Source organism: Phasianus colchicus, chromosome 9, assembly GCF_987193195.1.
Source record: "Phasianus colchicus chromosome 9, bPhaCol1.hap1.1, whole genome shotgun sequence".
Lineage (NCBI taxonomy): Eukaryota > Metazoa > Chordata > Aves > Galliformes > Phasianidae > Phasianus > Phasianus colchicus.
The window spans coordinates 13,275,523-13,301,214 of NC_143444.1; the positions used below are offsets into that span (position 1 = coordinate 13,275,523).

The 25,692-nt window shown below is 38.1% G+C and overlaps 1 protein-coding gene and 1 long non-coding RNA gene across 4 annotated transcripts in view; one reads left to right on the plus strand and one right to left on the minus strand.

Annotated features, from left to right (window-relative positions):
• Positions 1-25,692, plus strand: part of LOC149916824 (uncharacterized) — a 510,270-nt gene that overhangs the window by 132,721 nt on the left and 351,857 nt on the right. The window lies entirely within an intron of this gene.
• LOC149916825 (uncharacterized) lies at positions 12,538-15,708 on the minus strand. Its single transcript, XM_090146222.1, has one exon. The coding sequence runs from the start codon at positions 15,289-15,291 to the stop codon at positions 13,807-13,809; it is 1,485 nt and encodes a 494-aa protein (XP_090002348.1). The 5' UTR covers positions 15,292-15,708; the 3' UTR covers positions 12,538-13,806.

Sequence of the window (25,692 nt, forward strand, 5' to 3'; positions counted from 1 at the left end):
TAATGGCATCTTTTGATGTTATACAACACTGCTACTTAAGTTAGTAGCTTATTATGGCAGATACATATTAAATGCAACCATACAACTTGTGAAACTATTTGCAATTACAAGGTACCTAAATTGTTTTTATTGTGTAGTTACTTAAAACAATTTGAAGCTTTAAGTGTTCATTAACAACTTTGGAGTAGGAGAGGGTAGTAGCATTTGGCTCTTCGAAGAAAAAGCATTACTCGTAGGCAACTTTTTTATTTGAGTTGCCATTAGTTATGCTTCTTGTTTTTTTTTTTTTTTTAACCTCATTAACATTCCATATTATCCTAATTCTAGGTGTGACTGCTGGTTAAGGAGCAGAAAAACATGTTTCCTGCACTTGGAGTAATATCTCGTCTGTTCACAGTGCATTACTGTTCAGTCATACAAGAGTGTTCTTTTGCCTGTTGTGAGGTAGAGCAGTGTCATCTTTTTTCATCTGCACCCTTAATCTTCTCCTGTTGAGAGGCAGGTTTGTGGCTCTTTGGAGTTTCTCAAGGGCTCTGAAAACCCCTAAATCCCTGGGATGAAGCCACCATGGTCCCTCAGAAGTCAGCGGCATAGGTTCTGGTTATCTGCATAGGGGCTCTGGCTATGTTCTATTTGGAAGACATTTCTGAGTTCATATTTTCATTTGACCTTTTACCCTCCAGTAAAATACTCTTTCTAATTCTGTTTCAGTGCATCTAGAGCCACATCTGTCTGTTCAGAATGTCATCTTTTTGTTTATCTCAAATACAGTATTTATTTGATTTGAATCAGTTTGGTGAAGACTTGGCCTTTAGATGATTAAAAACATTTGAATGCAGTATTATCTACATTCGCTCTACTATGCATGATTTCAGACTGTGACTGGAAGCAGAAACAATTACATCTATTTTAACCAGAAGCTATCTTTCTTTTACCTATTCTTTCCCAGTTATTAAGCAGGGAGGTTACTGATCCTAATTTAATTGCATGGAGTTGGAGCAATATTTTTTCATTATGAATGAGCTAACCGGAAGAATTAAATAGTTACTTACACTGTTTAGAGTATATTTAAGTTTGAGGGCAAAATAAGATACTAATATTGAAAATAAATGGATGTGCATGCTATTGCATTTGCAGAATATCTAATTAAAACAAGATTTCCATGATCTATATACATTATGCCTTATGGTTAAATAATGGTGGAAAAATCTCAAAATTAAAAAAAAGGAACCCATAAACTTATTCTAGAGCTTTGTATATTCCTGGCCTGTGCCTTAAGTTAAATTCTCGAGTAAGATCTACAGAATTCAGATTATAATGTAGAAGAAGACTACTTGGTATTTTAAATATACACAGAGGAGTATTTCTGCTCATTGTCAATCTACAGCTTTGTCACTTTTATTTAAACGTAGAACTGGAAACTAAAACTGCAAATCTTGAAGTTAAAACTTTTAAGTGTTTAGGTGAGTTCAACAATAGCTAGATGTAGAGACGATGGGGGAAAAAGAGATTATACAAGTGAAAACTTTTTATCCCCTAACTGCAGTTAGAGGGGGCAAGAGCACTTCGCAGTTCACTAATACTGCAAGGTGCAGTGCAGCGTGCTTTCAACAAAGAACTTAAGTCCAATTTAGCTTGCTAAACTTTATTCCATCCATGTGGGTTGGAAGCATTTTCAGAATCAGCCTTAGAACATGTTCCAAGAGAACAGCAGAACTTAGCTACCTTCTTTGTTCTGTTTTATGAATATAATGGTCATTGTTTTCAAAATAATATTATGAAGTTATACTAATGAGTCATTTTTATGTCTTTAAAAAACAACCAGAAATTCATAAATTTGATTATATTTAAATGTCATACAAAGGAAGTCTTTGTAAATTCTCTGCTTATGTCAGTAAGAAGTATTTTTGTCAGTTGTGCCATAAATAATATTTGACTGTCTCTAGAAAGGAATGGTGCTTCTTGTTACCTTTTAGATATCTGCACACCAATCAACAGCAGTAGTGAAACACGAAGATCATCTGTAAAGATAATTAAAGCAATAATTTCTCCCTATCAGTCTTAATTCTTCCTGTGGTATGCCATGTCCGTATGTGAAGAGCAAGTGGTTGCACTAGTCTCAGTCTGTTCTTTTTCCAAAATTAAACAAGGAAAAAAGCAGAGCCTTCACTACATGAGTATATAATGTGCAAAATGAGATTGTTACAAATGGTCCTTTCCAAAAACTGGCCTACTGCTGTGTGCCAACAAAAGTATAAGCTGTACAACTTCTGGCAATTGGAACTCTCTTCTAAGAAGGGATGGTGTTTGGCTCTGAGCGTGTTCTCACTGCTGGACTCCCAGCTGCTCAAATGCTGTTCTTGATGTTTGCCAGTGGTAGAGATAAGAACAAGAATTAAACCAGATCTGTTAGTTAAAGGGCTGCTTTTAATACTGCTTACTGTAGTTATAGTTGTTTTTTTCTCTCAAAACATATCATTGAACTTCTCTTCATGGTGCTGTTTTGGAGGGCATAAAATGTCTTTGGTGCAACAAGAACATCTTTTTTTAATCACACAACCTAAAACAGGTATCTTTGTAAGACCTGTGCATCTCTGATTATGAACTGTTGTTCAAAGGGTTGAGATTTTTTGCTGTTCCATATCCTTCTGGATGGACATCAGGCAATTAGTCTTCATTGTGGATGGCCTGGATTTCACATGCTGTGTATGAATGGCAGTGCTTTTTAGCTGTACAGGAGTACTGTCATACTTAAAACTGGAAGGTCGGTAGTTCACTAGTCTTAAGATAAAGAGATTTAATATTATGCATTCAAGATAAATGTGTCCATGTTATATTAATAAAATATAAATGGTTGAGGTATGAATGTTAGCTATTGTGCTTCTGAGAAATTACACAGTTAATAATTTGAAGTGGATAATCCATGTGATTAATTTTTCTCTTTTTCTTATTAGTAAATCTGCTATGGAAGCATAACATATATCAGATGTACTTAATGTTTTAATTGATCTTTTGTATTCTTTCTGGTTGTTGCTTTTGATCTTTGGATTGCTTGCAGATGATTAGTGTTTAAGATGTACTGATAAGTCATGATTAAACTTTGACTTCATGTTATGTAGGAGGATAATTTTTTGATGTCCAGATAGAGATGAAATTAGTTTCTGGTGTGACCACAGTTTTAGTGTATTTTATCTTTTTAGTATGTGAGAGGAGTAGAAATGTGTGTGAAATGCTTCAAACCACTGTAATGGCATAAACAATGCACGTTTACTTTTTTTTTCCTTCATTTTCTTACTGTCAATTGTTTCTAATCTTCACATAAAATAAAAGTTTAGGATGAAAGGAGCAAAAGGCTACTGTACCTTTCTGGAAAAATTATTCTTGGGGATTTTCTCTGGTGTGTAGGGGGAGAGGAAAAAAAATAAAACAGGCAAAAAAAACAAAAACAAAAAACAACAAACAAACAAACAACAACAAAAAAAAAAACAACAAAAAAAAACAAAACCGAACACCACTTGTTCCAGGAATTAAACCAGTATTTGATATGAAATGCAGAGCAAGAACACTGTTTGCAGTCTTTCATCAAAGGACTAGTTATCGAACTCTTATATTGCCTTTTGAAGCCATTTTCTTTACATGAATTCAAAAGTTTCATGAGGCAGAGGGGAGAAGAACCAAGGACAATAAGGTATTGATTTTGTGTGTAGTAAAAACCAAGCTAAACAAAAAGCATCCGTGCAAACAGCAAAAAAGATGTTTGTACAAGTATGATGCTTTGAATATAGGACCACCCTATGATATTGCTTTTGGAATGTTTAAAAAAAAAATGAAGTATATAGTGCTAGAGAAAAGTAAATCCTATGAAAAAGTTAGTTGTGTGGACTGTAGTCCCTAGCATATTCCCCTGTGCTTCCTCATTCACACACAAAGGTGCACAGTTCACAAGACTCCAGAGCCCCAAAAGTTCATCAGTTCCCCTTTATGCCAAAACTGCTGACCAAAAATCAGAGGAAGCTCCATCTGTGACTCACTGTGTTCCGTCATATACACCATGAAATATCATCCCAGATTTGAAGGGTGCATCCATACTGAGGAGTAACAGATGTGATGTAGAAAGACCAGCATCCAAATAATTGAATTTGCTTGCTTCTTGTAGTTATTTTTGTTTGCTGAAAGAAAATATTTGTGATACTGTTGCTAATTTTCTAGGAAAAAAAAGTCAAATGAATGATGTCAGTACAAAAAGAGAGTACTTTTGGTTGGCTAAGCAACTTAAGATAATGATTTTTGTGTGTATGTGGTATTTCTCATATGTATTCTCAGCACATCTCACTATAAACTCCTGTGAAACTATTATGCTGTGTGCTGCAAATGTTTATTGCCACTATGATAAATCATTTAGCAAAGCACAGACAATGAGAACAGATTTACTAAACAAGTTTAAGCTTCTTATTTAAAAAAAAATCCCTCCTGGAACCCTAGAAAAGCAATCAAATGAAACTTTCCATACACATTTATAAGAGAATAAAAACTTCAGTGACTGGTGTGATTGATATTTTTCCTGTTGTAAAACTTGGAAATAGTGCAAGTGACCTAGATATTCTGGTATTTTTCTAAGATTTGCATGATATAAAGTAATGTCTTTAAGTAGGCATACTTAAGTAAGTTAAATCAAGCACAAGAAGCTTGTGTAAATAATTATATAAGGAAAAGGTTCCTAACTTTGTAATAATAATAAAAACTTCTCTTAGTGCTTATATATACATGGAATAACAAATTACTTTTGTTATACAAGGGTTAACTTGAACCAGCTTCATATCTTGCTTCTTAACAGAGAGTAGAAACTTTCTCTAAGCCTGTTCTGAAGCAAGGTATAATGAGGTGATTCACTTCTGCAGTAATGTTCTTTCCTATTCTTTTTGTTTAAATCTGTGGGCCAGGTGGAATTTGCTCAATGGTTCTAAAAGGTTCCTCATGTATTTACAAGGCTGAAAAATGTGTTAGTATGGTAGGTCAACTGGAGAAAACTAACCTTTTACCCATCTTAAGTAAGCATTAAAGCAAGGACTTGGGGAGCTATACCTTGGTCTGACTTAGTTCAGTCCCTGGAAAGATTGTGGTAAACTTTTCTGAAGTCCCATTTGCATGCACATAGGGAACAGGTATATGCTATCATGAGTAGCTAGTATTGATTTACCAAAGGAAAACCATTCTTGACTAGTCTGAACTGCCTTTTCTTTTGAAGTTCCTAGTAATATGGAAGGGGGGGGATCTGTGGTGATCAGTGGCTTGGCCTTTGGATGACTCTCACCTCTTCTACAGTGTTGTCATATAGAAGCTTGGGAAGTACAAGATGAATGATGGATTGAAAACTGATTGTACTGTCTGGCTCAAGATGTTGAAAACTGGCCCAAGTGATGTGGGGGTCATATTTTTCCTTAGAGATAAAACATCATAAAAATACAGTTTACAGGAAATGCCTGAAGGTTGTTATATTGTCTGGAAGATCTTGGCTCTCTTTGTTGCTGTCCTTCAGATCTTGAAGTCGCTATTAAATTTGTCCTTAGCCTGTTCTGCACAAAATTAAATAAGCTTAGCTCCCTCACCCTTTGCTTGTAGGCCATGTGCTGTAGGCTCCTGTTCAAATTGGTGGTCCTCCAGTCTACACTGTGAAGTTTCTGAGCATCCTTTCTGTACTGGGTCACCCAGAAAGTAGGTGCTGCATTCCAGGTGCTATCTCATCAGGGTTAATTCTGGCCAAAGCTGGGTTCGGTGGCGGGCTGTGGTCCTGTGTATCTAGCCAGGGAACCCACTATTCTTTTCACACCTGGCACTATTTCATGGTGCTGGAGCTCTTTTTAATCTGATGGAAACAAACTGTTTCCCAGGCTTCGCATGATGAAACATGAAGGTGGGCATAGGACTGTCAAATGCCTTTCCCTGTGTACTTTGTGTAGTTTGCAATGGTGGATGTAGTTGTTTATTATCTGTACATCATGTAAAGGGAGGCTTGACACTCTCTGAAGCAGAGGGAAGCTGCAGCTTTCCCTAGAGATTTTATCATGTAGAATCTGATGTAAAATACTGAGTGGGTAAGTGCAAAGTGAAGTGAGAGTGAAGCAGGACTGCAAATAACATCCCAGGAATACTTTAAATATATTCTGTATCTATCTCAAAAAGTCTTTTAAAAACAGTTCTTCCATAACACGTTTCACAATAAACATTGCTTTTATGGAAGGCACTAAGAGCAGCATCACAGTTTTGGAGGATAAATGAGCAAGGCTGAAAACTCAGATTTAGTTGGTAGATGTTTTCTTGTGAGGCTGCTCTGGACTGGCAGATGACAGCTGGTTCCAAAGGTAACCATAGAGAGTGAGATTTCACTATTTAACAGTGAAGTTTTTAAAGGCAAGTGTGAATTGCAAAACTGCTAGAAAGAAATATAGTAAGAATTATACATAAAGCAGGTAGGAGGGAGAATATTGCAGCAACCTGTGTCTGAAAGGTATGGAGAAGAACATGGTGAATAATTGCATAGGTAAGCATTCAAAAAGAAATTCAGAAAGCTCTGGAGGCTTGGGTGAATTGCAATTGCCTGCAGACTGTTAGAAGGAATGAATGGAGTTCTTAGTTCAACCCTCAGAAAGAGAAGTAGACTAGTTTTCTGTTCTGTGTTTCCCAGGGGACAGAACTTTTTGATATGGTAACTTGTATCAGGGCAGTCAGAATATTTTCAGATGTCCCTACCATGGCTGTTAGAGGAAGAGGTGGTCAGTGATGGAGATGTTACAAAGTTGTCAGGTTTTTGAAGACAGTAAGGTTTGTGGAGACCACTTGTATGGCATTTCTTAAATGATTTGCTGTAAGCCTTCCGTTGTCGTGTACTGTGATGGTGAATTCCGAGAAAACTGTAAGTGTATCTGAGCTGTAAATGGAGAGCAAGGCCATCTTTAACTTAAACCTTCTTTAGTTATGTTTCATACATGTTCTTAGACATAATTTTTGGGTGCAGTGTATGAGTTCTTATAGACTGCACTTCCTTACCATCTGCAACCCTTTTCTGACTAATTTACACCCACCCATAACCATTCCTTACCACAACAAATTGCTTAAAGACCTGTTTTTGGGTCTACCTCTCTTTAAAAAGCTAGCAGTAGTCTGATTTTCTACATAATAGACACAAAGCACAAACAAAATGAGAATAATTTGTTTTTCTCCTGCTGAACAAAAGACAGTGTTTGTTCAGGAACTTCTTATTAAAAAAAAGTACATGCCAAGAAATATGTAGCAGTAAGATAACACATGCCTTGAGGAACTCTGTGAGGCACATGCTTTAGAAAATATTTTATTTCCATATTTCTTTTTGAAAAGAAATGTCAGAATACAAAAAGCTAACAGGGAACTGTCACTAATGCACCAAGCAGATTTTATTTGGACATATTGCCTTCCAGTAAAAACAACAACAGCAAAAACCCAACCAAACATATAATTAATGCCCTAGATTACTAGTATGTAAGTTTTAGTAGTTTTAAGAGGTCTGAAAATAAATCGGGATAGGCATAAAATGGATAATAAGCATCCTGACTTGCAAACAGCTATAAAAAGATACATTCCCGTATGTATACCCTAATATATATTGCGTTGCAGATATGGGACCCTGGTATGCATATCAGTTAATTTTGTTGTACCCAGGCATGTGTTTGCACACTTAGGAATAAATGTTCTCAATTTTAGTACAATTCCGTCATCTTTAATGGGGGAAAAAAAATCTAAGTAGTTTGTCACCTTCCATCTATTTTGAAGTTGCTGCATCTAATGATCTGATGGTCATAGGTAAGAAGTCCAGTTCTTTTTGACTATGTTAATTTTGCTCTCTGAGCTGTCTCTTTGAGTAATCCTGAAGTAATAGTTTAGATGAACCACCTTCAACTCCCATGATCTTCAGTATGTTTTTGGCACAAGCAAAAATCTAACCATGTCTGTTAAGAAATTCTTCAGATGCAAATAAATCTTTGTTCCAAAGCAGTGAATATAAATCATTTGCATCTATATAATGTCTCATTTGCTTTGTAAAATAGGAGGTCTATACATAGAGGTGCATAGTCACCAATTACTGGTTTTATTCTTTGCTACTGATTAGCTACTGTTTGGGACATTGTAATGGTTTATTGTGAGGTGCTGCTGCCTGCCCTGTGTTCTGCTGGCAATGACAGACAGGTTGTTGGCCAAGGTGACTGCAACCCCTGAGCTGAGCTGTGGGCTGTACGACCTGAGGCATGAGGCCCCCCTGTATGTTCTAATCTTCAAACCTGGCCAGGCTTACCTGATCTGCATTGCCTTGAAATGCTCTTGGATAGCTGTTGATAGCTCAAGAGTTAAAAAATGCCTTTGAATTTTTGTGCCAACTATAGGGCAGATTTCAAAGCAATACAAATAGGAAAGTAGCATGTTTAAATGACTGTAGTTTTCTTATCCTCTTCAAGTCTTGCCCAGGATGACTTTATAACAAAAGAGGTTTTTGTAAATACCTCAAAGTGCCTAACATACTAAGGCCTCTGCGGGAGCCTCTGAAAAGTTTTGAAATGTAGGTAGTATGCAGGAGCGTTAGTATGATGGTATCTTTACTTCTGCAGATCACATCCTGTAAGGGTAGCACAGCTTTCTAGTTGTACTGATTTCAGATGTGAAAGAAAGAATTAATGTTACTTCAAAATATTTGTCGCTGCTTATAGAAACAGGCAATGTTTTCCCAGCCTTGGGAAAGGCTCACTTTTCTTTTGAAAATCAGTTTAATTAAAACATTTCCCAAAACACAGTAGATTTTAAACAGCTTGACTGTTAAATTACAACATCAATAGTTACATCTTAGTTTAATTTTTAAGCTACCTTTCTTCCCCCATTTTATTTCATGCTGGTGTTTATAAGTTGCTGTTTAATTGTTGTGTGTTTGGCCGTTCTGTAGATGAGCAAGAAATATGAGTTTCCTTATTGCTTTTCCCCTCTGACTGGTCACTAAAGCTGTCTGCAGTTATATTCTAAAGTAACTTTTCCCTTTTCTCTTTTGTTCTTAATGATGTTGAGTGTGGTAGATAGGATTGTGTGGTGAAACCATCATGACGACTAAGGTCTGTAAGTGTAGAATTCAGATATAATTGAGATTTTCTGCAACATGATGAAATTTACATCATAAATGAAGTACTTGAATGAGCAAACTCTTTGAATTAAGTTAGCTATTTAGAAGTTTAAGCACCAACATGTTCAAATACAATAATATTCTATACACTCTATACAATTAATAACTGTTCAGCATTCACACTTGGTTATAGTTATGCAATATTTAACAATCTTATCCTAGTTTTGTCTTGTTATTTGAATCTTCTACTTCACCATTTCAAATTTTACTTAATTACAGCAACAAAGTTTTGGTGGAACACAAGTTTTCTTATGATGAAAGTTTGAAAAGAGGAGGTAGATGTAACTTCTTGGGAGATTTTATCACATTCCCTTCTGTCATGTTCATTTCCCTCTTATTTTCCAATTTCAAACTAGCTGGACCTGGTTCAAACACTCATGCTATTTTGACGATATTTATGGATCAAAAGAATATGATTTCCATGGCAACTGCTCCAGGTTTTGAGCAAATATCATCTTTGAAGGTGATTTCTCTTTTTGGGCTTGTATTTTGTGGTTATTTGATTAACCCCAGGAGGGATTTAGATCTTGTTTATAAACAGAGGACTTAATTTGAAGAAGAAAAGCAAAGTTCAAAATAGAGTGGAATGTTCAAAATATTAGATCCAGCTGTGGAGTTCTGTCAGATTCTTGCTTGTCCTTGAGTACGGTAGCTTGTACAGCATTTAAAAAGTAATCTTTTGCTCATGAAGTACAATATTGCATATAATCATGTTATTTCCTAGTTTCTAAATAACTGTGCTGAAAGACTAATAGCTTTGTGGGCCACTGGCTGTCCATTTGGTGATGATGCATGTGATGTGGGCAGATTAAATGGTGACAGTATAGCTGCTAAGCTGAATTGAAATGTAGATGTTCTGAAATTGGTGAGATAAACTTTTGTAGGTTTTTTTCCCAAATATTATTTTTCAAGTAAGGAATTGGTATAGTTATGACAGAGATTTTTTGTCTGTGAAAGCAACCAAGGTGTTGCATAATCAAAAATAAGACTAGAGTATAAATACTATCATTCTTCTTGAAGTACTTTTTATACTGTGCAAAAGTTCTAAGAATCCAACTTAAGTAAAAGTGATCTGAAAATATTCAAGTGACTTCTTGTGTGTGAGTCATGTTGCAACATGGATAGTACAGGTTGAATTAGGGGTGGAAGTTCCAGTGCTGTAGATAGATGCTGTGCCGTGGAATCTATAGGTGGGGAGGTCAGGACAAATCAGAGCATCCTGCTGAGAATTGGAGCTGCTTGTGCCTGGCAGTTGATGGGCAAAAACCTTGATGGCAGCTGTTGTTGCTACTTATTGTTTCTGTTAGAAGATCCAAGTGGTGGTTCTTTCAGTAATGAACTAAAGCTTGCTCTGTAAAAGCTGGTGATAACAGAATGTAAATGTTGGTTGCATCTAGCAAAATGCTTTAGGACAAAGATTTCCCATTTCTAATGCCCACTCTGCCTGCGTTTTTAGCTCCTATCACTTGCAGACCTTAATATTGAAGCAGCTGTCACAGACTTGTACACAGTACTAGATAATTCCAAAGGAGTCAGTATTTATTGCCTATCATTACATAAAAGAGTATTAAATTCAGAGATTCATGAAGGAGTGCACATCAAAGTTTGATAAGCATTTCATGAATTGTTCAAAAGTCGACTAGATTAAAAAATAAGGAATCCATTACCTAAAACATGAAATAATTCTTGCTGAGGCCCTGCTTTCCTGACTTGTTCAGAAGACAGCAACTTCCAGTTCTGCTGGGGTATGCGTGTGTGTGTGTGCGTGCATGCGTGTGAGCTGTTGTGGGAATACCTATATTTGTCAATGTAACATTTATTCTTCATTATATCTTGGTGTTCCTGTTTCAGGGAACCAGATGGGACTTGTAGGACACAACATCATGCGTTCACCTAATAATTAAGTTTTAACTTCGTCTCAGCGCGTATTCATAGGAAGGCAAAAGGAGACTGCATGCATTTTCTGGTTTTTGTTTCCTTGTATGTTTTTTTTCTGTACATGAAATGCAAAAGGCATGAGGGAAAATATTGAAGTTATTGGTTATGAGCAGAAACACCTCTCCATATGTTAATTTTAAAGTTAGAAATTTTAATTATGACTTTTCAATTTCCTGGCTTATGGAAGTAACTGCACTAGATGGAAGCACAAATATTCTAGAGATAAAGAGCTAGAATCTATGTAGAAGTAATAGAAAGGGGAAGAGGGATTCCACTGTGGACCAATTCAGTGTCAACAGTGAAGACTCAAGCCTATTTCTCCTCCTTACTACTTTCAAAAATCTACGAGACAAAGCAGCATCCATGGAGAAATAAACAGTGAAGCTTGGGGGTTAGTATGCAGAGTGAAGAGGTAAGTATTCCAGTGGGGATGGAATTCTGAGTGCCCATGTGGTTGTTACATCAGAAGCTGCCTTACAACAACCACTGTTCCATCTCGCATCATGCACTACACTGCCACAGAGTGTTCTCATTGCCAATCGCAGTGACAACAGCCTGTAGAACCATATGACTTACCTCCTGTTGCTGTTGAGCTTGTTCTGTATTCATTTTCCATTAAGTATTGGTCAGAGCACCCACTGATGCAGTCAGCAAGCTCCGAGCCATACTACTCTAATTGGTTTTGATTAAATACTGATCAGAACTTGTGCAGGCTCAATGGTAAAGCAAAGGCATGAGGACAGGTTTTTGGTCTCTTTGGGGAGCCTTTCTTTATAAATTTCCTGGTTAGGTAGTTAGAGAGAAAGTGTTGGCTAATTTTGATCTCCAGCTTTTAATTAAATACAGTATGTGGTGGTTCTTCATGGGATGTTAGGATAAAAAGAAAACAAAACTTTAAATTCACTTAGTATAAAATACTTCATGTTTTTCTACCACCCACACCGTCAGCTGCTGTCATATTTTTCTGGCTATGATACTATTATTCATTAAAGAAAATAACAGAGCAAGGTATCTTTGGCTATTCACTTGCCTTGTAGTCTTGAGCTTGCGCGTTATTTCATGGTATCCCATGGCTAGAAAAGTTCTGCATGATAATACTATTGTTCTTTTGAAAGTTAGACAATGAAAGACATTTCCAGTCTTGTTTCCTAATTTTATTTATTACTTTGATCCTCAAGGAGCTACAGCGCAACTCTATTTACAACATACTCAATTTCATTTACCTATAAAGAAATGGAAGTGCTTGACAAGAAGTACAAATTTTTCCCTACTGTTTTTTATATGCAATGAGATATGAGTGTTGCCGTTCTCTCTGCAACACTCGTTTTCCACCCCATAAGGTGCTGCTTTGCCAGCGAAACCGACCCCATACCAGGTCGGGGCCAAATGCTCACACAGACCCCAAGTATAGGTGAAGCAAAATGGCGTTTATTAAAATGTAGCAGGCACTTAAATATTCTCGTCCCTGCTTTGTCTACACCCCTTGCATTCACGCTGTCCTATCGTGGGACAGCACCTGGCAAGCCCTGAGCATAGGGGACCTGACCCCGTCACACACCGTGTCCTCGCTATGCCTACTACATCTCCCCCTCCCTATGCTCAGTAATATCCCGTAACAGCGCGAACGCAAACGCTACAATTGTTCCCGATACCCGTGATACTCTATACTCTATGCATTGGTCCCTAAGCTACTACATAATCCTTAGCAAGCAATTCTGAAAGCACATAATCACACACGGCAGAATAGTGGCAATACACACAATTACTAAAGGTGCTAATACTATGTCCTTAACGATCTTCGCAATCCAACTCCCGAAGTTGCCAAACGTCTTCTTGAACCCGTCTCCGATGGGGTCGTCGTCCACCTGGATCCTCTCCGTATGGTCTCGCAGGGCTTTCAGCGCTTTATGGATGGATACGCTGTGGTCGCTAAGATTGAAGCAACACATTCCTTCTAGGTCTTCACATTCATGCCCCTGTGCCAGGAGCAAGAAGTAGATGGCTGCTTTGTTTTGCAGCACCGCATGCCGAATGCTGTTTGTGTCCTCTAGCATCGCATTCAATACTAATGTTGTTAAATTCGCCTGCTTAACTGACCAACATGCTAGGCGTTCTATCTGAGCCAAGCTCTGTGTTGCAGCAACCCCAGGGTCGTTCAGAGATTTTATGAAACATGCCGTTTGGCTAGCTAGATCGGTGTTGTTACGGCAGCTGGAATGGTTTGTAGTGTACCTCGCAAAGGCTTCTAACGTGTATTGAGAAATACCCATTAGGCAAGTGCAAAAGAGTGAGGTAGCCGATTGCAAACTAAAGCAAAAGTTGTTTTGGCTCGTCTTATTTACCTAAGTAACCCGTAAATTCCCTGGCAGTGACAAAAGGTGAATTCCCTGGCAGTGACAAAAGTGAATACCCTGTGATAAAGCAATAACCACCACACACACTAAACATAACATTCGCCTGATAGAAAGGCATTTTCTCGTTGGCAGCAACGGTTGAGTTTTCCTCCACGCTTCTCCCGGCCTTCTTTCGGGGTTCCTGGGCTGTCTCCTTCTTCTTCGGTGTTAACAGGAGCCATACCTGCAAAACTCAGAGTCCCCCGTTACTGTTCTCTTTCATCAGATCTGGTTTGACCTTTCTCGCCGGGATCCACATGACACTTCCCGTACTAACATGTTTTACAGCAGCATACCCTCTATTCTGGCCCTACACTGGGCCCTGATATGGCCCCACTGGCCGCACCTAAAACATGGGCCTTGAGCCTCTTGATCCACTGCCGGATAGCCGGGGTGATGATAACCAAAGCCCCCGTGCGCCATCATCACTCCAGTCACTGCGGCAGCAACCTCACCTGCCACAGACGGATTTGACTTTTGTTTCTCTACGATATACTTGATGGCCTCACCGGGGGTGTGAAACTTTTCCGGCGCCGCTCTCAGCAAAGCACGTACGTCCCCGTTCGACTTTTGATAAAGGCAGTCCAGAATAACAGGGTTATGGACCGCCCTAGGAAGGTCTGACCCTTCTACGGCCTTTATCAGCCTATTTGCAAAATCCTGAAATGACTCCGTGGGGCCCTGTGTAATTTCTGTCCACGGAGTAGATGGCTCTGCATTCCTTGCGAGCCTTCTAAACGCCTCTAAAGCGGCGTCAGATGTAGCAATTAATTCCCCAGGTCTCAGGTGGATAACTTGTGCCTGGGCAGTTAACAGACCTGGTGCACTACCCATCAATCTCTGAAGGTCGGAGTTGTGTAATACGTTCGCTGGATCGTTTTGCGCTGTAACCAATAATTGTCTGAGCCGGGCCTGCCACTCCTCCTTCCACAATGTATACTGCACCGGCTTCAAAACCATACGCATCAAATTCTCTATATCATAGGGCAAGAGAGGCCCCTGTGCGGTAAGGTTCTCGAGGGCATTCATTGTTAAGGGGGATTTCAAACCCTTTTTCTCAACTGCCTCAAGCACCCTCGTGATCCCTTTCGGGTCTAGAGGAACCCAAATTGGACCGTTTTCTGAGGCTACAACCGGAAACGCAGCTGGATTCGCTAAGCCCTTTTCTTCTGCTGCCTCTTTAATTTTAGCCCAGTCAGTAACCGGGCCCCCCCACCGGCGCGGGCTCCCTCCCGGGTGCGGGCTCCCACACCGGCGCGCTCCGCCTACCGCCCTATCGCGTTCTTCAAGGGGCGGTTCTGGCTGTGACGTTTTCTCCAAAGAAGGGCATAAAGACGGAGCAGGGTAAGGCGAGGGCGGGGCTGTCGGCTCACATGACTGACTCGGCGACTCCTTCTTCTCCGTCTCTCCGCCTCTGCTCTCCGCCGTCGGCGCCATCTTTGCCTCGCTGGATCTATGAGAAAGCAAAGACCCGCTCCCGGCAGCCCCCGTCGCGCTCCGGTCCACCCCGAACCCTCCTTCTGCCTTTGCCGCTTTAAGAGCCTCAAGTATCAAGCCCCACGTTTTAAGCTCTGAGGCTTTTTGGTCGGACATGGCGCGCTGGCACAGCGCCGCAGTGAGTGAGTCCCACCGATTTGAATCGAGCACCTGTTGAGGGGAGTCCAGCTCACCCTCCTTTTCTAGCCGCGATAACACGGCCGCGATCTCCTTCTTAGAAGGAACGGTCTTACCGCAATAACTTTTACAGAAATGTAAAAATACCTTCATTTTAGTTACACACGCGACCTGCCGCCACCTCACAGGTTCCACCGCAGTGTGTCTTCCGTAGGCGACCTGCCGCCACCTCACAGGTTCCACCGCCTTACGGGCACGCCGGGCAGCTACTACTCACAGGGTGAATCACGTCGGGGTCACCATTTGTTGCCGTTCTCTCTGCAACACTCGTTTTCCACCCCATAAGGTGCTGCTTTGCCAGCGAAACCGACCCCATACCAGGTCGGGGCCAAATGCTCACACAGACCCCAAGTATAGGTGAAGCAAAATGGCGTTTATTAAAATGTAGCAGGCACTTAAATATTCTCGTCCCTGCTTTGTCTACACCCCTTGCATTCACGCTGTCCTATCGTGGGACAGCACCTGGCAAGCCCTGAGCATAGGGGACCTGACCCCGTCACACACCGTGTCCTCGCTATGCCTACTACAATGAGGAAACCAGAGTGGTGTCCTCTGTGGAGTCCTCTTGTACTAAAACTTTGTATTTTGTATTTGTATTTTGCCTGTGCTAGAACCAGATGCTGCTGTCACTGTAGTCGGTTTACAGGTACCTCTCTGTAGAAATGAATACTGATGGTAGGTAGGACAGGAAAAAACTGATCACAGTGTTTTGCTTGGGATTGTTTCCTTGCAACTCTTGAATTCTGATCATTGAATTGAAAAAAAAAAAATTGAATAATGCTTTCCAAGTGGTAATATTTCAGGGTCTGGGTGATAAAGTGCAGATTCCATTGAGTATTTTATGATCCCAAATCACACAAACACTCTAGTCAAACACTCTAATCAAACAAACACTCGAGTTTGGTATATTCTCACCCCTCAAAAATGTTTTGCGTACTATGGAGAGCCTACTAAGGCTCAAGACTGGAAACCTTACAATGAAATGAAATGCGAAGTCAGGTTATTATTATTTTTTGGTGTTTTTCTTTTTTCTTTTTTTTTTTTCTTTCCAGTTCTCCAGTGAAAAGCATGTCGCAAGGCTCTGAACACATAAAAGCACGTGCTTTGGTTTCAAGCTTGTGTGTGAATGTTTGTCATAAGTCTAGCTGTGAAATATTTCTGGCCTATTTGAAGAGTTCACTGCATTGGTAAACTTTTAAACCAACAGTGGGTTTTAAGGAGGTTTGTTAGGGTGGCTTCTTTACTAATGTTTTTAATATTTGAGAATTGTAAGTCAAATTATACACAGACATATCTGGTTGCTCAGTCTGTGTGTTTTGCATATTAATTTTATCCTTCTACACCTATATATAATTTGACTGAGTTACCTTTGCTGTGTTACAGAAAAACTGCTACGCTGCAAGTCTGGAGCTGGCTGACCAGCAAAGGCCTCTGATCTGGCTGTGGGGTGCCGTGTGCCTCAGCTCTTTTTGGGATAAGAGGGCACCACAGGTGCACAGCACATCAGTCAGTTCAAGGACAGCCTGGTGTGCTGATGTTGTTGAAGTTAAACCTGAGTTTTCTGTATCTTCTCTAATGAGAAGTAGTTTTTGGTCTTGGCTAGAAAATCCTGACATTTTCTTTTAAAACGTATATGAATGTCTCATTTTCAGAAATGAACTAGCAAAGAATGTGCTTGCAAATTCCACTTAAGCAGTGCTGTACTATTTCTACTGAACAGTAAATGGTGTTTGAGGTCCATGTACAACCAAGTTAGCTTCTAACAAGTGGGATGCTTTGACTTCAGGAGAGATAATAGGATACAGAGACTTTAACCTTTAGGTCATTTCACTGAATGTTGCCCAATTTGCCATAGATCAAAAGTTGTTTGTTTGTGATGGTTTCAGTGGCCTGTGTAAAATGAGTTAATGCCTTCAGCTTGCTTTACAGAGAACTATGCATGTTGCAAGAAGTGAGAGCTGCTGATTACTCTTTGAGCAGAGATGTTACAGTTTGAAGGTGAGCAGAGGCAAACTGCATCCCTCCTGTGCAGGGAGGATGCAGACGAAAAGGAGTAGAGATAGTTTGGTTCCTACAAACATCAACAAAACCAGTGTTGTCTCACTATTGAAATAAAAATACCTCTTATTAAATCTAAGAGAAGGAAAAATAGCAACTAAACAGAGTGAAGCATAAATCATGGCTAAAGAGAGTTCTAGCCTGTGCTGAACCTGCATTTTGCTGCAATGGGGGCCGCTGGAGTCATAAAACTAAATATCCTATGGATTGACTCAGAATGTCTATGAGTCCAGCCGGCACCCTATCTTTGCCGGCATTTCCTATTCCTGGTTCCATTTTCCCACCTCTTCCCTACAGTGTGGTAGATGTGAGCTGGACAAGAGCCCAGCTGAGCTTGCTGTGCTGCTTGGTGCTGGGAAGCTGCTGTATGCTTCTCACAGGGTGCTAGCTTTTACAGGCATTACATCACAGATAGTTCTCCTGTCTGAAAAGCTATCTCCCTCTGTTCTGTATGCTGTTGAGAAACTACCATTTGCTCATGCAGAATCACAGTGGAAAATGTCAAGTCATTTTGAATTTGCCAGGATCTTGGAAGACAGCAGTGTGCCCCACAACATAAATAACTTTTATGAGGGTGAGCCAAGCCAAGCATCTAACTCCTCTTCATCATATGTTTATCTTATGTAACACTTAACATGCAGAAGAGAGAGACAGGTGGCAGTCAAAGAGCAAGAGAGGACACCAGCCTTGCAGGAACAAGGCTGTGTTGTCCACAGGCACTGGAGAAGAACAGGGCGGCAGGAACATAGGGCTGACCCAAATGTGAGATTGAGAGCAGATAGAGTGTTAATGTCATGTGGTACCTTCTTTCACTTGCGTGTACGCTCTCACTCTGAAGTTCGAAATTCATTTTCGTGTGTGGCACCGGTACTCTTATTTGCTTCCTCTGTAGCTGGCTGTCTGCTATCTTTGGCTACCACAAATATTTCTCTTTTTAAATTTAATGCAGTCTAAAGAGTAATGCAAAATAGTTTTGATATAGTTGCCTTTTTCACAAAGCATAAACTGTCATATGTCATGTTTATGGCAGTGATATTGGTATTTTAGATGATCATATGCTAAATTATTTGAATACCACTTAATGCTTTAGATGTAGTTGATTAACTGTCATTAGGCCACTCAAAATGTTTTTTTCCCCCCCGGTACTTCAAAAAATAAATAAAAATATTCATAGGAGGACTTTGACTTCTCAAGTTACATACTAGAGAATCTGACTATAGAGAAGCTATTTCACATTGACAAACCATTCTCATTAATATGCTGACAAGTCTTAGAGCTATTGAGGTTTTTAAAAGAGCAGTGCCTCAGTTGGCTCGAGACCTTTATTTGTGCTAGGCCAGATGAGCTTTGCTGGACAGTCCAAAAGCCAATTTATTGAATTTTTGAGATGAGGTCAGTGTTTTATTTTGTTTTGATCACAGTTGTGATACAGAAGTGTGTTCATGCAAGTCAGTGTCAGGATTGTGCCATTTCAACACGTCTTTCCAAATGTCTCACCAACCATCTGTCTCTGCATTTCTAAAGTGTCCTTGCTCTCGAAAGTCTGTTTACTTAACAGTGTTATTCTGTTCGTAAGGTTGTAATAAAGCTAAAGGACTTGGTTCTCCACACTGCTGATGAGTACCTCTTGAGTTGTGCTGAATATGCTCAATTTCCATTGCTTGAAGTACTCAATATCTTGCAAGATTCTACCATTCTAGAAAGTGAAACACACTCAATATTTGCAGCTCCATACAGTCTATGGAAGTGTCAGGCATAATGACTGTTGTTCAGGTGTAGTAGCTTACTCCTCAAAAATTTAGAAAAATACTTCTCTAGAGAATAGAAGGTTTTCCATATCTTTATCATCACAAACCTTTTTATTGCTACTTGTTTCTCAGAAAAATGATTCCCCCAACTTTCTTTTGAGACTCCAAGAAGCTTTTATATAAGAATTTAAAAGAAACAAAACAATTTTTACCACGGTTACAGACCAGTTTTGTTCAATTTGTTAATTTGCAATTACTTTCTCAAAATGATCTAAACCTGATAATTTTGTACTGATGCTATCTTACTGCCATACATTGAGGAAGGTAGTCACATAGACAGGTTGAACTGTGAAGTCAGCGTAACAAACTGAATGTTCTCATACAAAGGAATTAATCTCAATCTTGCTTATTGAATATTTCAGCCATTACTCTAGGTTCTTTCTCTAGTTGCTAGAGGGAATAGGCAGCTCTGTAAAGCACTTCATCCCCTACAAAACATTATCTTGAGGATGAGAGAGGTTTTTCTCTGGAAGTACTTTCTTGACTTTGTAGACAAGTAGATTGCAGACCTAGACTAGATTTGTAACAGTGTTTAAATAAAAATTATGACCAATTTTCGTCCAAAAATTATGTATTATCACAAGATTAACAGTATTATTTTGGCCTCTGAGTTCTAGGAAACTGTAATTAAGTCATTAACTCTGAATTCACTCAAGCAAACCTGTAGAGGAATTGCTCCTGGCTAAGTGGCTTCAGAACCAAGATCCACAAGAATCTCTGCAGAAGAGACTGCTGCTTTAATGAGTTTTAATCCTGAGTTTCATTATAACTGAGCTAATCTTGTATGTGTTCCCCTGAAACATGAAAGGTTTGATTGTTTGGGATTTTTTTCTTTGCATTTGTATGTATGGTGTTCTATAATAGGATACTTATTGTAGTCTAAGAATGAAAATGGGGAGTCCTCTGGATGCCTCATTTTTTACTACAGATGTATTTCAAGCAGGGTATGTCAAGGGGATATACAAATAATATGTTAGAAATAGCAACTATTTGATTTGGAGGCAAATGAAAATTTAAAATAAATTTAAAACATATCTGTTCTGTAATCATAGCTAATAAAAAATATACATAGAGTGCAAAACAGATTAAGATCATTTTCTTAGGTAACATTGGGGAATTCTCTTATATTAGGCATTGACTTTTTTTCAAAGTAAGAATAAACCTTGAAGTCAAGCTCTTAGATCCTTTGAGATTTCTTTCTCTTTTATTATTTACTTTGCTTTTGTAGCTAGATACATACTTCAGATCTTAGAAGTAAGGTTTTCATTTAAGCAAAGAATCAGTTGATCTGAAATTGAGATCAGCTGCTGAGATTACTCTAATGCCTTTTTTCTTTTTTCCCTCCAACTAATTGTTTCCTTCCTCTTCCATAAGAAGTGCCATCTTCACTGAAAGGTCATCTTCTAGTAATATACTGATCATTATTCTGCAGTACTCAACTGACAGACCTCTGATTCAGGCTGTAGCCTATGAAGTAGGCTTTTATCTGTAAGCTTCCTTTCTGGTTGTTAAAACCCAGCTCTGTTTGTGTATCCTTTTAAAAGCAAATAAGCAAACAAAAAAAACCAAACACAACCACAGTGCATTTTAGCACAATGCATTAGTGTGGGAGTTATAAGAATCTTCTATGATTTTAATGGAAACAATACCCTGAAACAAAACCTTTCTAGTCATTCTTTAAGCAATTCAGATCAGTTACTGATTCCCAAGTCAAAAACGTATGTTCTGGGTGTTTGAAGGATTATACTGGAGTGGTGGGAGATTAATTCTGTTATTTATGGCTTGTGTTTTAGCATCTGAAAATGACTTTTAGGTTTTGCAGCTGGTAGTATAAATGCTATTATTGAGCATTATAATGCAAGGAAAACGTGACGCCTTGGTGTAATGTGGTCAAGTTAGCCTGTCTAGCTGTATGACTACAGTCTACTTCTTTCCTCATGGGTACAGACATAGTGCACAAATACACCTTTATTACAAAAAGTACCAAATCATAGTGTATTTCTGATGCATATATTATCAGCTTCCCAGGAAAAGAAATCAGGTTTATGTGAAAATCAGTATAAATTACTATAGCAAACATAAGTCTTTAGTAAACTTCTTTGTTTGGGGTAGCTTCTTGTGGTTGAAAACTTGCTGCGCTTTATTTTTCCAGTGGTAGGTGAGAGGCTTGTGGAGTTGTGCAAAGGCTTTCCCTGTCAGAGTTTACAAGAGGAAGGTACCAAAACTCTTTTCATGGGAACAAAATTTCTTGTCCTGGATACTGGAACTTTAAAGCCTAAATCTGACCTGATCAAAATATCACATTCTTTGCTAGTTTAATTCTCTTGAATCCAATTAAATAAGCAAAGTGTAATAGGAAAATGAACCTCTAAAGCTACTAGAGGTCACTTTATGGTGTGTGTTACTTAGTGTTTTCCAAGTCCTTTTTTATTGTCATTACAATGCAGTTAGGATAAATTTTTGGAAGCATTTAACTGGTTGCTAGTGTTACAACTCACAAGGTTGTTTTCATTCTTTACATCTGAAACTAGCCTTTGAGTAACCATGCATGTATTAACAGACCTATTAGAAATATTAAGTTAAACACATTACTTGCATAATACTTATGAAATTGAAGCCAAGTTTGATTTGGTGAATGTCAGCTTAATTGTATTTATAGATGCCATTAAAACTAAAATATAACTTCTGTAACATCGTTCTTTTTTTTTTTTCCTAACAAAGAACTGTGTGTGTGTTCTCTTACTGTTGCATTACAGTATTTATTACCTGTTACAGAAGAGGCATGAAATGCATAACTGTGTTCCTCTCTTTTCCGAAGTTTTGTGTTGCTTCAGTATTTGTCCACGTACTGAAAACCATCAGAAGTATATCACATTACTTCTTTAAATAAAATAAAGATATGAAACAAAGGCCACCAAAATCAAAATAAGATGGTAAGCTTTGGATTGCTTTTTTTTTTTTTTTAAATTGCCTGCATATGATTCTTTTCCTCCTTTGAAAATGGGGTTGTTGGTGGTCCTGCAGATATGTATTTTGTAGACAGCGAAGTGTTTCTTACAGTTCCACAGAAATTTCCATGAGCTTATATGTTTATGTAATTCTGGCTCCCTAATCTGTTAAAATCATACAGGCACACTCACATCATTGCATTTTCAAATGTTCTAACTGCAGAGTAGCAACTGATAGACTAGAATACTTTAACTGCGTGTACTGTGTCTGCTGTGTGTGAAAAACCAAACAGGGTTAAAAGAGAGCATTGTTAATGTTAACAGTTAGGGAAGAGTATATTTAGTATAGTCTTGTGTGGAATATTGCCTTATGGTTTCCAAATAAAATGATAATAAAAATTAGTTCACAGTTAGGAATGGCTATTCAATCAGAATCAATTTGTCATCTGAAGTTCTTCAAGTACTTGTAAATCAAGATGACCAGGGGACAGCAGACATTCACTAAGTGCTTGCATGGCAGACATGCACATAAAGACAGGAAGCTGGGAAATCATTGCACAGTAATCTCTTGCATTCTTGGAAATGCTTTCTGACTAAATTACTGTTTAATAGGAATAAACCAGCTGTTAGAACCTGCATACTGCAGATGCAGAAGTGTACTATAAATCCCTTCAATGACCTTGGTCATCTCTACTACTGTAATGAACTGGTCATCTGGCATGACCTCATCATATGTGACAAAGAATTGAAGGTTGATGTGTAAATATCTTGTTGATGTTTTGTTTTCAGTTGTGTTTTGTTCTGCCTTCCATTTCCAAAACAAATGAGATAGTTTGGTTTGCTGCAGATGGTTGTTCCTGAAGCAAACCAGCAGTTCTGTTCTTGCTCTCATGCTCCCTTCCTCTGCTAGCAAATTCTGAGCCTTATCTTGCACCTTTATCTTGCAGTAGGTAGTCTTTTCTACCTATTGAACTTATACATTTCATAGGTTTTCGGGTAGCTTTATCTTCCAAGTGCTTACTTATGATACTGTCAGATATTAAGCTTATTCTCTGTCATCTCTCTTTCCCAGTGAAGTTGTTGCTCTATTTAGTTATCAAATTGAATCATCTGAAGTAAGCAGAGCTTTTGTCCTACAGTGTGTAGATCGTGACTCTTCAAACCTGTGTATTGCTGGTATATAATTCTATGGCTCATTGACTACCAAAGGTATAGCTGGTAACAATCCTGATGCTGTTTCCATATTTGCTTTGTCGTTATCAGAATTGTAGTAAATAGAGTTTTGATATCATAACCATAGAGTCATTAAAAGCCACAACCAAGGTGATGACACCTTCAGATATGTATAAAATTATGCACCTCAAATTTGGACAAATCCACATATAGACAAGTCTGTGTAAATTAAAATTCTAGAATGTTTACCTCAGAAAGCATCCAACTTATTGGCTCTTAAAAAAAAAAAAAAAAAAAGTCTGTTAAAGATCACTAAGGTTTAAATGTATTAAATGCTGTTGTGTGCTTTTCATCACGCTGTATTCTTTGGCTATATTGTCAAAAGCATAAATGACCAGTTCTTTCATGATACTGTCATTTTTGTGAGTGCTATTTCTTAGGACATAATTTTCTGATAACACTAGGAGACCAGTCACTTTTCCCAAAAACAGCATAATATTTTTCCCACCTTACACACTTTTTCTGCTCCTAGGAAAACTGCCTAGCCAAAGACATGTTGAAGTTTAATAGATTTAATTTCCCTTAAGAAAAAAAAAGTGAATGGAAAATGCCTTTTTTTTTTTTTTTTAATTGACAGCTGCCTATAGCATTGTCTTTAATAAAGTTACTTTATTTTTTGCCAAATGAAAATTATGACTCAAAACATCTTAAACAGAAGAGGTAGAAAGCAGTAGTTTTATGTATGAGATTTTAGTTTTGTCCAGGCCTGTTTGCTGTACTCATTTCCAGCTGTTTCCCTCTAAATGGTTCTAAGTGAGACAAACACTACTAGGAAGCAATTCCTTATGTAAAACTAGAATTTGTAATGTAGCTTGTAATTCCTTGTCCAAGAGACCTGCATTAGTATATTTTCATGTGTATACGCATCTCTCTGTATCTCTCTGTATACATAATGTGTATATGTAGTATGAGCCCCATCATTATTTTTCTTAAATTCAGATTGTTTTAATTCTCCTTGAAGAGAACTTAAAATTGCCTGCTTTAAAATAACTTGCTAAACTGTCACACAAATGTCATTTAATAAACTAACTGGAGAATATGGAAAGAAAACAAATCTCTAAATGCTGTTAGATCTGGTTGATCAAACTTCATATTTTCCTACCCTTTTCAGTTACTCTGAAGAAAGAATTCTTCCGTTTAGACAATTAAATTCTTCTTCACCCTCACAAGTTACTGTATTGATAGGATAACAAGTTTATGGAGAAATGAAGCATTCTTTAAATGAATTCTATGTACCCAGTAATACTGTAACTGCTACACATGGGAAGGAGCTGTTCAGATCAATATCTTTGTGTATATATACGTGTACATGTATATGTAATTAAAATTTTCTGCATACTCTATTATCGATACTTAATAAGTCTGTAACACTGTCAAGGATACTGGTTAATGATTTAAGTGAACTTTCTAATCTCAAGTTAGGAAAGATTGTCATCACTATAACAGTTTTATATGAATTGGCTTATGTTCTAATTGTTCTTACACTTGCAAAAAAAAATACAAAAGGATCTAAATAAGACTAAAGCCTGGACTGTTCATCTGAATTAGATTCTTACTTTGGATTATAAGACCTTCATAGAAATATGTAGTCCTATTATTTCACCTTCAGTAATAGTATAGTCAAGGATAACTGAAAGGTAGTCTGGGGGGAAACCTTGAAGCTGTCCAATCTTTCAGAAGGAAAATGATTTTTCTTTGATGAAATCTGATTTCTATACATTGCCATGAGGCAAACTCGAAACATCTTGATCTTCATTGAAAATAACAAGCCATATGCCCTATTCATGTAGTTGTAGAATAGAACTTGTTTCCTAAAAATAGGTACGATTTACAAGATATCAAGTGTGAAAATGAACAGTACAATATGAAGGAATAAAAATGCTTGTATTTTACAGTTCAGCTGTCTTCTGATGAGCAATTCAATTAAGTTTGGCCTTGTTGAGTAGATGCTTGAAAAATAAGTCAAGTGATGCAGTAATTACGAACACAGAAAAACAAATCCCTCCCTTTTTAAAATAGAATTCAAAATATTTATGTGGAGAAGTTGTTACTGCAGAGCTTTTTACACATATTTCTGAAGTCATTAGGCAGCTAAGCTGAGAAGAATTCAGTGTAAAAAAAACCAAACAAAAACAAAAAACAACAAAAAACTAACAAAAAAACCCTCAAAACAACAGGATTCAGAGGTATCTGATGTGAATCTATCAGTATTTCGGTTCCAAGACTCCACAGGGGAGTGATGTAGAGAGTATGTAAGTTTATAATAGGAACAAATTATACATTTAACAAATTGTAAGCAAATTGAGCATAAAAAGTGAATAATGACATTTCACCCAGTGTATTCATTTCCAATTAATAGAGGAAACTTGCCCAGCTTTGAAGCAATACATGAAACTTAAGTTAGATTCTAATAGTAAAAACTGGTTTTTAGACAGTGCATTCTGTAT